This window comes from Oncorhynchus tshawytscha, linkage group LG09 (assembly GCF_018296145.1).
Source record: "Oncorhynchus tshawytscha isolate Ot180627B linkage group LG09, Otsh_v2.0, whole genome shotgun sequence".
Classification (NCBI taxonomy): domain Eukaryota; kingdom Metazoa; phylum Chordata; class Actinopteri; order Salmoniformes; family Salmonidae; genus Oncorhynchus; species Oncorhynchus tshawytscha.
Window position 1 is genome coordinate 57553262 of NC_056437.1, and position 13257 is coordinate 57566518.

Below are 13257 nucleotides of genomic sequence, written 5' to 3' on the forward strand. Positions count from 1 at the left end.
CAGTGGGGCAAAAAAGTATTTAGTCAGCCACCATTTGTGCAAGTTCTCCCACTTAGAAAGATGAGAGAGGCCTGTAATTTTCATCATAGGTACACTTCAACTATGACAGACAAAATTAGAAAAAAAAATCCAGAAAATCACATTGTAGGATTTCTAATGAATTTATTTGCAAATTATGGTGGAAAATAAGTATTTGGTCACCTACAAACAAGCAAGATTTCTGGCTCTCACAGACCTGTAACTTCTTCTTTAAGAGGCTTCTCTGTCCTCCAGTCGTTACCTTTATTAATGGCACCTGTTTGAACTTGTTATCAGTATAAAAGACACCTGTCCACAACCTCAAACAGTCACACTCCAAACTCCACTATGGCCAAGACCAAAGAGCTGTCAAAGGACACCAGAAACAAAATTGTAGACCTGCACCAGGCTGGGAAGACTGAATCTACAATAGGTAAGCAGCTTAGTTTGAAGAAATCAACTGTGGGAGCAATTATTAGGAAATGGAAGACATACAAGACCACTGATAATCTCCCTCAATCTGGGGCTCCACGCAAGATCTCACCCCGTGGGGTCAAAATGATCACAAGAACGGTGAGCAAAAATCCCAGAACCACACGGGGGGACCTAGTGAATGACCTGCAGAGAGCTGGGACCAAAGTAACAAAGCCTACCATCAGTAACACACTACGCCGCCAGGGACTCAAATCCTGCAGTGCCAGACGTGTCCCCCTGCTTAAGCCAGTACATGTCCAGGCCCGTCTGAAGTTTGCTAGAGAGCATTTGAATGATCCAGAAGAAGATTGGGAGAATGTCATATGGTCAGATGAAACCAAAATATAACTTTTATAACTCGTCGTGTTTGAAGGACAAAGAATGCTGAGTTGCATCCAAAGAACACCATACCTACTGTGAAGCATGGGGCTGGAAACATCATGCTTTGGGGCTGTTTTTCTGCAAAGGGACCAGGACGACTGATCCGTGTAAAGGAAAGAATGAATGGGGCCATGTATCGTGAGATTTTGAGTGAAAACCTCCTTCCATCAGCAAGGGCATTGAAGATGAAATGTGGCTGGGTCTTTCAGCCTGACAATGATCCCAAACACACCGCCCGGGCAACGAAGGAGTGGCTTCGTAAGAAGCATTTCAAGGTCCTGGAGTGGCCTAGCCAGTCTCCAGATCTCAACCCCATAGAAAATCTTTGGAGGGAGTTGAAAGTCCGTGTTGCCCAGCAACAGCCCCAAAACATCACTGCTCTAGAGGAGATCTGCATGGAGGAATGGGCCAAAATACCAGCAACAGTGTGTGAAAACCTTGTGAAGACTTACAGAAAACGTTTGATCTCTGGCATTGCCAACAAAGGGTATATAACAAAGTATTGAGAAAAACTTTTGTTTATTGACCAAATACTTATTTTCCACCATAATTTGCAAAGAAATTCATTAAATCCTACAATGTGATTTTCTGATTTTTTTTTTCCTTCTCATTTTGTCTGTCATAGTTGAAGTGTACCTATGATGAAAATGACAGGCCTCATCTTTTTAAGTGGGAGAACTTGCACAATTGGTGGCTGACTAAACTTTTTTGTCCCACTGTGTATAAATATATATATTTTATTATTATTATATTTTTCTCTCTCTCCTCCTCTTTCCCATCTCTCTCTGCCCTGTTTAACTCCTCTTTGCTCCTCTCTCTGCCTTGTCCCTTGTTGACTACATGCATTATCAGTGGTTGCTATGGAGCTCCAAGCAGTTTATACAGCACTGTAATGGATGTATGACTGTAAACTGAATTCAGTGGCCGTAGGCATCACTAATAACATCTCTAAAATGAGCTAGTCAGTGGAGAACATATTGTTCATGAATCCAACGCTGTATTTGAGTCATCCAATGTTCTATTTCTCTCCTCAGGTGGATATGGTAGATGGATGAATCATCCTCTCTCTTCTTTCATATATTCTCGTTTAACGTCATCCCTTTGTTTTCTTCCTCCTGCAGAACTGTATCCAGCTGAACCAGTACAAGCTGAAGAGTGAGATCGGAAAGGTGAGCCTTGAACTAATTCAGAAATGCAGAATACCCTGTCTTCAATCAATCACCTTTCTGATATTTGTACATCATGTTCTTTTACAATTCTGTCCCTGTTGTATCGAACTGTCTCACACTGATTGTGCTGTCTGCTATCATTGGCACTAAATACAAATTCATTAATGAATAAACTATTCTAATCAATATTATCCCTAAGCAGAATAGGCCACCTTCTATCAACACTGATGGTGGTATCTCTGGCCTGGCTCTGTCTGTTTGTCTGCCTCTTTCTGTGCCTGTGTCTGCCTTTTCAGTCCGGATAGACTTATGTAACTATCAGAGAGGACCTATAGATTGTAATGTACATTCACCTTTAGAGGGTCTGGCCATCAATACAAGAGGCCCATATTTTAGATTTACAGTACTAGCTGTTCAATCTACAGTGCATTCGGAAAGTATTCAGACCCCTTGACTTTTTTCCACATTTTGTTACATTACACACTTATTCTAAAATTGATTAAATATTTTCCCCCCCTCATCAATCCACACACAATACCCCATACTGACAAAGCAAAAACTGTTTTTTAGAAATGTTTGCATATGTATTTTTTTTAAACAACTGAGATCCAACATTTGCACAAGTATTCAGACCCTTTACTCAGAACTTTGTTGAAGCACTTTTAGCAGTTAATTACAGCCTCAAGTTTTTTGGGGTATGATGCTACAAGCTTAGCACACCTGTGTTTTGGAGTTTTTCCCATTCTTCTCTGCAGTTCCTCTCAAGCTTTGTCAGATTGGATGGGAAGTGTTGCTGCACAGCTATTTTCAGGTCTCTCCAGATCGGCCACTCAAGGACATTGAGTCCTGAAGCCATTCCTGCGTTGTCCTGGATGTGTGCTTAGGGTTGTTGTCCTGCTGGAAGGTGAACCTTCGCCCCGGTCTGAGGTCCTGAGCACTCTGGAGCAGGCTTTCATCAAGGATCTCTCTGTACTTTGCTCCGTTCATCTTTCCCTTGATCCAATATTGGTTTCATCAGACCAGAGAATCTTGTTTCTCATGGTCTGAGACCCCTTTAGTTTCCTTTTGGCAAATTCCAAGTGGCTGTCATGTGCCTTTTACTGAGGAGTGGCTTCCGTCTGGCCACAATACCATAAAGGCCTAATTGGTGGAGTGCTACAGAGATGGCTGTCCTCTGGAAGGTTCTCCCATCCCCACAGAACTCTGGAGCTCTGTCAGAGTAACCATCGGGTTCTTGGTCACCTCCTTGACCCAGGCCCCTCTCCCCTGATTTCTCAGTTTGGCCGGGCGGCCAGCTCGTGGAAGAGTCTTGGTGGTTCCAAACTTTTTCCATTTGAGAATGATAAAGGCCACTGTGTTCTTGGGAACCTTCAATATTGCCAATTTTTTTTGGTACCCTTCCCCAGATCTGTGCCTCGACACAATCCTGTTTCAGAGCTCTACGGATAATTCCTTTGACCTCATGGCTTGGTTTTTGCTCTGACATGCACTGTCAACTGTAGGACCTTATATAGACTGGTATGTGCCTTTCCAAATCATGTCCAATCATTTGATTTTACCACAGGTGGACTCCAATCTCAAGTATGATCAATGGAAACAGGATGCAACTGAGCTCAATTTCGAGTCTCATAGCAAAGGGTCTGAATAGTGATGGAAGTAAGGTATTTCTGTTTTTTATATATATAAACATTTGCAAAAATGTCAACCTGTTTTCGCTTTGTCATTATGGGGTATTAATCAATACTTTCAGAATGCAGTGCATATTCAATCAGGTACTAAATGATTGGCAACCTTGATAAAGATGAGCAAAAAAAGACTGTATAAAATACATAATAAGCTTTATTGTGTGCAAAACATTTTTGGAACATTATATTATTTTATACTAGTTCAATTTCTTTGAGAATATATTTTGTTTAACAAGTAATCATTTTTTTCTCTCAAAAAGATAGGTGTCAAAATTATTGCCACTCCTGTTTTCAATACCTTTCAATTCCTCGCCTTATGAGGATAATGGCACTGAGTCTTTTTATAACATGTTTTATGAGATTGGAGAACACATTGGGAGGGATTTTAGACCATTCCTCCATATAGAATATTTATAGATCCTTGATATCCTTTGTCTGTGCCTATAGACTGCCCATGTCAATTCAAACCACAGATTTTCAATGTGTCCGGAGACTGATGGCCATTTGCAAGCTGTTCATTTTGTTTCAATTAACGATTCCTTTGTGGCTTTTGATTTGCACTTTGGGTTATTGTCTTGCTGTAAGATCCACTTGCAGCCAAGTTGCAGCCTCCTGGCAGAGGCAACCAGGTTTTGGGCAACATTTTTCTGGTACTTTATGATTCCTCTTTTCCACACCAATCCCACCAATGGTGTGCGTGGCCAAAGAGCTCTATTTTCAGGTCAGATGACATGAAAATAGAGATCTTTGGCCACGCCCACCAGTGGTAGGTTTGGCCTTGAAAAGCGGAATCATATGCAGAAAAGAACCACACATCTATTGTAAAATATGGTGGTGGATTTTTATCACAGTAGACCTGATCCAATGGTAGTTTCTCTTTAGGATGATAACCCAGGCTATCTGTACTGTCTCTCCCATATTATGAAAGGCTCTGAATGAGTCATGTTGCTTTGATCAGAACCTGAATCATACAATATAGCTTGCCCATGAATCACCTCATCCTGCTTTACTACAGAATACAGTATTATGATATAAAAGGTGAAACTGGGGCCTCCCGAGTGGTGTAACCGTCTAAAGCACTGCATCGCAGTGTTAGAGGCGTTACTACAGACCCGGGTTCATTCCCGGGTTGTGCCACAACTGGCCGGGGCCCGGGAGTCCCATAGAACGGTGGGAGTCCCATAGTCCCCAAGGAGTCAGGGCCCGGGAGTCCCATAGTCCTATGGGCTGGGTGCCTGTAGCCTGAGCGGTGTTTCCTCCGACACATTGATGAGGCTGGCTTCTGGGATAAGGAGCTCGGTTAGGCGGGTCATGTTTCGGAGGACGCATGACTCCTCCTTCATCTCTTCCGAGCCCATTGGAGAGTTGCAGCGATGAGACAAGATTTTTTTTAAATTGGGGAGAAAAAAGGGGGACGGAAATAATATACACTGCTCAAAAAAATAAAGGGAACACTAAAATAACACATCCTAGATCTGAATGAATGAAATATTCTTATTTAATACTTTTTTCTTTACATAGTTGAATGTGCTGACAACAAAATCACACAAAAATTATCAATGGAAATCACATTTATCAACCCATGGAGGTCTGGATTTGGAATCACACTCAAAATTAAAATGGAAAACCACACTACAGGCTGATCAAACTTTGATGTAATGTCCTTAAAACAAGTCAAAATGAGGGTCTGTAGTGTGTGTGGCCTCCACGTGCCTGTATGACCTCCCTACAATGCCTGGGCATGCTCCTGATGAGGTGGCGGATGGTCTCCTGAGGGATCTCCTCCCACAGACCTGGACTAAAGCATCCGCCAACTCCTGGACAGTCTGTGGTGCAACGTTGGTGGATGGAGCGAGACATGATGTCCCAGATGTACTCAATTGTATTCATGTCTGGGGAACGGGCGGGCCAGTCCATAGCATCAATGCCTTCCTCTTGCAGGAGCTGCTGACACACTCCAGCCACATGAGGTCTAGCATTGTCTTGCATTAGGAGGAACCCAGGAACAACCGCACCAGCATATGGTCTCACAAGGGGTCTGAGGATCTCATCTCGGTACCTAATGGCAGTCAGGCTACCACTGGCGAGCACATGGAGGGCTGTGCGGCCCCCCAAAGAAATGCCACCCCTCACCATGACTGACCCACCGCCAAACCGGTCATGCTGGAGGATGTTGCAGGCAGCAGAACGTTCTCCACGGCGTCTCCAGACTCTGTCACGTCTGTCACATGTGCTCAGTGTGAACCTGCTTTCATCTGTGAAGAGCACAGGGCGCCAGTGGTGAATTTGCCAATCTTGGTGTTCTCTTGCAAATGCCAAACGTCCTGCACAGTGTTGGGCTGTAAGCACAACCCCCATCTGTGGACGTCGGGCCCTCATACCACCCTCATGGAGTCTATTTCTGACCGTTTGAGCAGACACATGCACATTTGTGGCCTACTGGAGGTCATTTTGCAGGGCTCTGGCAGTGCTCCTCCTGCTCCTCCTTGCACAAAGGCGGAGGTAGCGGTCCTGCTGCTGGGTTGTTGCCCTCCTACGGCCTCCTCCACGTCTCCTGATGTACTGCCCTGTCTCCTGGTAGCGCCTCCATGCTCTGGACACTACGCTGACAGACACAGCAAACCTTCTTGCCACAGCTCACATTGATGTGCCATCCTGGATGAGCTGCACTACCTGAGCCACTTGTGTGGGTTGTAGACTCCGTCTCATGCTACCACTAGAATGAAAGCACCGTCAGCATTCAAAAGTGACCAAAACATCAGCCAGGAATCATAGGAATCGAGAAGTGGTCTGTGGTTATATCACCTGCAGAACAACTCCTTTATTGGGGGTGTCTTGCTAATTGCCTGTTGTCTATTCCATTTGCACAACAGCATGTGAAATTTATTGTCAATCAGTGTTGCTTCCTAAGTGGACAGTTTGATTTCACAGAAGTGTGATTGACTTGGAGTTACATAGTGTTGTTTAAATGTTCCCTTTATTTTTTTGAGCAGTGTATATACAGTGGCAAGAAAAGGTATGTGAACCCTTTGGAATTACCTGTATTTCTGCATAAAATGGTCATAACATTTGATCTGATCTTCATCTAAGTCACAAGAATAGACAAACAGTGTTCTTAAACTAATAACACACAAGTTATTGTATTTTTCTTGTCTATATTGAATATATCATTTAAACATTCACAGTGTAGGTTGGAAAAAGTATGTGAACCCCTAGGCTAATGACTTCTCCAAAAGCTAATTGGAGTCAGGAGTCAGCTAACCTGGAGTCCAATCAATGAGCCGAGATTAGAGATGTTGATTAGAGCTGCCTTGCCCTACAATAAAACACTCACAAAATGTCAGTTTGCTATTCACAAGAAGCATTGCCTGATGTGAACCATGCCTCAAACAAAAGAGATCTCAGAAGAAAATTGTTGACTTGCATAAAGCTGGAAAGGGTTACAGAAGTTTCTCTAAAAGCCTTGATGTTCATCAGTCCACGGTAAGAAAAATAGTCTATAAATGGAGACTGTTCAGCAGTGTTGCTATTCTCCCTACGAGTGGCCGTCCTGCAAAGATGACTGCAAGAGCACAGCGCAGAATGCTCATTGAGGATAAGAAGAATCCTAGAGTGTCAGCTAAAGACTTACAGAAATCTCTGGAAAATGGTAAAATCTCTGTTGACAATACGTAAAACACTAAACAAGAATGGTGTTCATGGGAGGACATTTTCATTTGTCTCCGTGTCTGTTGGAAAGCAGACTGAACAAAGTTTTCTTCTTGGATTTTGCCTGTGCTTAACTCTATTCCTTTCTTTTTATCCTAAAAAACTCAGTAGTCCTTACTGATGACAAGCATAACCATAACATGATGCAGCCACCACCTTGCTTGAAAATATGAAGAGTGGTACTCAGTGATGTGTGGTGTTGGATTTGCCCCAAACAGAGCGCTTTGTATTCAGGACAAAAAGTCAATTTCTTTGCCCCATTCTTTGCAGTATTTCTTTAGTGCCTTATTGCAATCAGGATGTATGTTTTGGAATAGTTTTATTATGTACAGGCTTCCTTCTGTTCACTCTGTCATTTATGTGGAGTAACTACAATGTTGTTGATCCATCCTCAGTTTTCTCCTATCACAGCCATTATTAAACTCTAACTGTTTTAAAATCACCATTGGCCTCATGGTGAAATCCTTGAGCGGTTTCCTTCCTCTCTGGCAACTGAGTTAGGAAGGGCACCTGTATCTTTGCAGTGACTGGGTGTATTGACACATTCATAATTAATAACTTCACTATGCTCAAAGGGATATTCAATGTCTGCTTTTTTAAACACATCTACCAATAGGTGGACTTGTTTGGGAACCATTGGAAAACCTCCCTGGTTTTTGTGGTTGAATTTGTGCTTGAAATTCACTGCTCGAATGCGAGACCTTACAGATAATTGTATGTGGGGTACAGAGATGAGGTACAGAGGTAGTCATTTAAAAATCATGTTAAAACACTATTATTCTACAGAGATTGAGTCCACACAATTTATTATGTGACTTGTTAAGCACATTTTTACTCCTGAACCTATTTAGGTTTGCCATAACAAAAGGGTTGAATACTTATTTACTCAAGATATTTTAGCTTTTCATTTTTAATTAATTTGTAAACATTTCTAAAAACATAATTACACTTTGAAATGATGGCTTATTGTGTGTAGATCAGTGACACAAAATCTCAATGTAATCCATTTTAAATGCAGGCTTTAACACAACAAAATGTGAATAAAGTTAAGGGATGTGAATATGTTATTGCATTGAATGATTAAATATGTTCTATTATTGACATCTATCTTTTTCCTCTCCTGTGACTTTGCAGGGCTCCTACGGGGTGGTCAAACTTGCCTACAATGAGGATGACGACAAACACTATGCAAGTTGTGTGTGTGTGTGTGGCCCTCTTTCTCCTAAAAGGAGACAATTATGATCCATTAACCATTTTCAGCTCTTTGTAAAGTGGAATGCTTTGTTAGCTTGATAGGTTAATGGCCCAACTCAAGGCTTTTTGTCTGCCTGCACACTGTCTTTGTTGCCCCCAGTGTGTGTGTGTGTGCGTGTGTCGTGCGTGCATGCGCATATTTGCGGCTCACGTCAATTGTGTCGATGCCAAGCAATTATGTCAGAGGGAATTGGTTCCCCGCTCCCCATGTTAGTGCTCATACTAGCAGGGAGATGGCCTGTAAATGCATGGACAATTGCATGTTATTACAGCTTTATCAGACCCTTTCCCCTGCATGGTTCACAACAGAGACAGACTGGTCTTATCTGGAGAGTGATAGGGAGAGAGGGGTGAGAAAGAGAGAGAGAAGGGGAGATAGAGGTGGACAGAGAGAGAAAGAGAGGTGTGGGAGAGATAAACAGAGGGATGAGAGAAAAGGGAGTAGAGAGGGAGATAGAGGCTTGCTCCTGGCATCGGAGACCTTGCAAACACTCTCCTCTGCTCCGCTCCACCCTGGCTGCCGGAGAAGGAGAGATTGTTGACAGAAAGATGGAGATGAGGAGAAGATGGGCACCTGCCAGGGTTTAATTCCATTTCCTGGCATTCAAACTTGGCTCCACACTGTATTGATTGGATCTGTGCATCTGTGCCCACAGTGGGAGCTCAGCCCCTACACACAGACACACACACGGACCAGTAATCTTCACACACACACACACACACACACACAGCACAATATCAGTCACCTTATCACAGGAACGGGGAAGGCTTCCATGCAACAGAAATGCCAAGTACATATTTTGATTTTGCAACAGATTATTTTGTATTTTAGGATCTTGATGTACAGTTTTGCATGCTAGAATCGCTTAAACAATCTAGCCAGATTATCATCTCGGATGTTCTCTCTCTCTCTCTCTCTGTGTGTTTGTATGTTTGTGAGTGTGTGTGAGTGAGTGTTTCGCTCAGCCCGTGTTGTAATTACAATGCTGACGAAGCTGTTACCTTGTCTCAGCCAACGTGACTGGCAGGGGTCCAGTACCATCGAGGTCTGGCAGTATTAGAGGGACTAGAGCTCTACCAGGCTCCAATCTCTACAGCATTCGCTCATTTCGCATACTGCTAAAAAAGAGCAGTGTGGAATAATTAGGAGTATCCCATGTCCCTGGTTTTGTCTCTGGGTTCCAGTCTGTTGTTCGGAAGGACGCATGCATGCACACACCTCCCTGACCACTGGGCTGAGATGGACAGTGTTATTCCAAAGGGTAAAAGGTCGGAAACTTTCCGGTAAATTTCCCAAAATTTTACATGGGAAGTTAAGCCCGGGAATTCTTAAATTCATCAAAAAAGTTAGCTTATAACGGTGAACTTTTTTTGTCGGATACACATAAGGTAATTCTAGGTCTTGTGGCATATTTTGGTTAAACTATCCTCAATTCAATGGAATTGCAATCCTCTGCATGAACAGTGCATTCTTCCATCACATGTACAGCTGATTCTCAAGATCTTGCACACTAATGAGATGCTATTGAGCCCATACTACTACACTGAGCCAAGGACTACATGCTTTCTGGTAAGTTTTGATTACAATACTGAGTGGGGTGTATATATTTTATTTGACATACATGATTTTTTGTTAACTAGTAAATAGTAGCCAACAGCAGAGTGTGTTAAAATCAGGCCTCGCGAGTGGCGCTGTGTTCTAAGGCACTGCATCGCACTGCTAGCCGTGACACTAGAGATGCTGGGTTCAAGTCCAGGCTCTGTCGCAGCTGGCAGTGACCGGGAGACCCATGGAGCGGCGTACAATTGGCCCAGCGTCGTCTGGGTTAGGGGAGGGTTTGGCCGGCAGGGATCTTCATCAGATGACACTCATAGGACTTCATGTTACACAATACATGTATGTTTTGTTCGATAATATTTTGTCCAAAAATCTCATTTTACATTGGCGTGTTATGTTCAGTAGTTCCAAAACATGCGGTGATTTTGCAGAGAGCCACATCAATTCACAGAAATACTCATAATAAACATTGATAATAGATACAACTATTATACATGGAACTTTAGAAAAACTTCTTGTTAATGCAACCGCTGTGTCAGATATTTTTTTTTAACTTTATGGAAAAAGCATAACCTGGGTACGGCGCTCAGAGCCCAAACCAGCCAAAGAAATATCCGCCATGTTGGAGTCAACAGAAGTCAGAAATAGCATTATAAATATTCACTTACCTTATATGATCTTCATCAGAATGCACTCCCAGGAATCCCAGTTCCACAATAAATGTTTGATTTGTTTGATAAAGTTCATAATTTATGTCCAAACACCTCCTTTTGTTAGGGCTTTTAGTAAACAACTCTAAACTCACGAGGCGTGGTCAAGTCCAGCGGAAATGTCGGACGAAAATTCCAAAAAGTTATATTACTTATATTACTGGTTGAAGAAACATATCAAACGATGTATAGAATCCATTTTTAGGATGTTTTTATCATAAATGTTCAATAATGTCCCAACCGGAGAATTCCTTTGTCTGCAGAAAAGCAATGGAATGAAAGGTTACTTTCTCATGACCGCGCGTCACGAGCCCGTGGCTCTCTGCCAGACACCTGACTCAATCCCCTCTCATTCAGCCCGCCTTCACAGTAGAAGCCTGAAACAATGTTCCAAAGACTACTGACATCGAGTGGATGCCTTAGGAAGTGCAAGATGACCAATATCCAAAGGTATCTTCAATAGGGGCTGAGTTGAAAAACTACCAACCTCAGATTTCCCACTTCCTGGTTGGATTTTTTTCTCAGGTTTTTGTCTGCCATATGTGTTCTTTTATACTCACAGACATCATTCAAACAGTTTTAGAAACTTCTAAACAGTTTTAGAAACTTTTCTATCCAATACTACTAATAATATGCTGATATTAGCATCTGGGACTGAGTAGGAGGCAGTTTACTCTGGGCACGCTTTTCATCAAAAAGTGAAAATGCTGCCCCCTAGCCCAAACAGGTTAAATCATAGTTTTTGCTACCATGTGGGTTTTAGTTTGCTTGAGCCTGCTAACTGAGGAGTGTTAACCTCTCTAGGGTATGTGGGACGCTAGCTGGCCAACATCCAGTGAGATTGCAGAGCGCCAAATTCAAATACACTCATTATAAAAATTCAGAAAACATACAACTATTTTACATAGGTTTAAAGATTAACTTCTTGTGAATCCAACCACTGTGTCAGATTTCAAAAATGCTTTACGGCGAAAGCATACCTTACAATTATTTGAGAACATAGCCCAGCAGACAAATCATTAAACAGTAACCAGCCAAGTAGAAGAGTTACACAAGTCAGAAATAGAGATAAAATTAATCACTTACCTTTGATCTTCATATGGTTGCACTCAGAAGACATTCATTTCTTAAATAAATGTTCCTTTTGTTCGATAAAGTCTCACTTTATATCCGAAAACCTCAGTTTTGTTTGTGCGTTTTCTTCAGTAATCCACAGGCTCAAATGCAGTCACAACGGGCAGACAAAAAAATCCAAATTGTATCCGTAAAGTTCATAGAAACATGTCAAACGATGTTAATATTCAATCCTCAGGTTGTTTTTAGCCTAAAAAATCAATAATATTTCAACCGGACAACAACGTCGTCAATATAAAAAGTGAACAAACAAGGATGTCACTCTCTCGGTCGCGCGCATGAAAAAGCTCTGTGACACGGCAGGGTCCACTCATTCAGACTGCTCTTACTCCCTCATTTTTCAGAATACAAGCCGGAAACAATTTCTAACAACTGTTGACATATAGTGGAAGGCATAGGAACTGCAATTTGAGTCCTAAGTCAATAGATACTGTAATGGCATTGAATAGAAAACTACAACAAAAAATCCTACTTCCTGAATGGATTTTTCTCAGGTTTTCACCTGCCAAATCAGTTCTGTTATACTCACAGACACTTTAGAGTGTTTTCTATCCAAATCTACCAATTGTATGCATATCCTATCTTCTGAGCCTGAGTAGAAGGCAGTTTAATTTGGGCACACTTTTCATCCAAAATTCCAAATGCTGTCCCCTACCCTAGAGAAGTTAATTCACCTGTTTCCATACATGTTTCATTTTAAAAGATGTATCTTACAAAGGAGATGTTTAATCTAACTGCTTAACTTTATCTGTACATGGAAATGTATTTGGGATATTTTTACTTTTTTTTCTCATCTATACAGGAAAATGTCATGGGCATTATCTGATGTGTGGAGACATTTCACTGCAGCTAATGTAGAAGGAAAAGCTGTGTACATTTTTAAATACCGTGCCAAATCATATGTGAAGAATGCAACAAAATCACCTGGAAAAGGAGGGAATCACCTGGCCAAGTGCAGAAAGTTCCCTCGGCGCTCACAACAAGCAACCTCTGACAAAAGTCCCTCTACTTCTATTTGAGGGGAAAATTAGGAATCAGACACCTTTTCGATAGCAACAGCTCATGGTCCTCCTGGAATCAGAAGTTTTGACTCATTGAAGGAATGTAGTCAGAGAAATGCTGATGAATGTCTTGCACGAGCTGTGTTGGTAACTGACTCTAACTCT

At 42.0% G+C, this 13257-nt stretch overlaps 1 protein-coding gene across 4 annotated transcripts in view; it reads left to right on the forward strand.

The window, feature by feature from the left end:
• camkk1a (calcium/calmodulin-dependent protein kinase kinase 1, alpha a) overlaps positions 1 to 13257 on the forward strand; it is a 137701-nt gene that overhangs the window by 53746 nt on the left and 70698 nt on the right. For all 4 annotated transcript variants that reach the window (XM_024432640.2, XM_024432641.2, XM_024432639.2 and 1 more), the window contains exons 3-4: positions 1995 to 2042; positions 8570 to 8623. In XM_024432640.2, coding sequence (XP_024288408.1) covers positions 1995 to 2042; positions 8570 to 8623 — 102 coding nt within the window. The remainder of the gene's footprint in view (positions 1 to 1994; positions 2043 to 8569; positions 8624 to 13257) is intronic.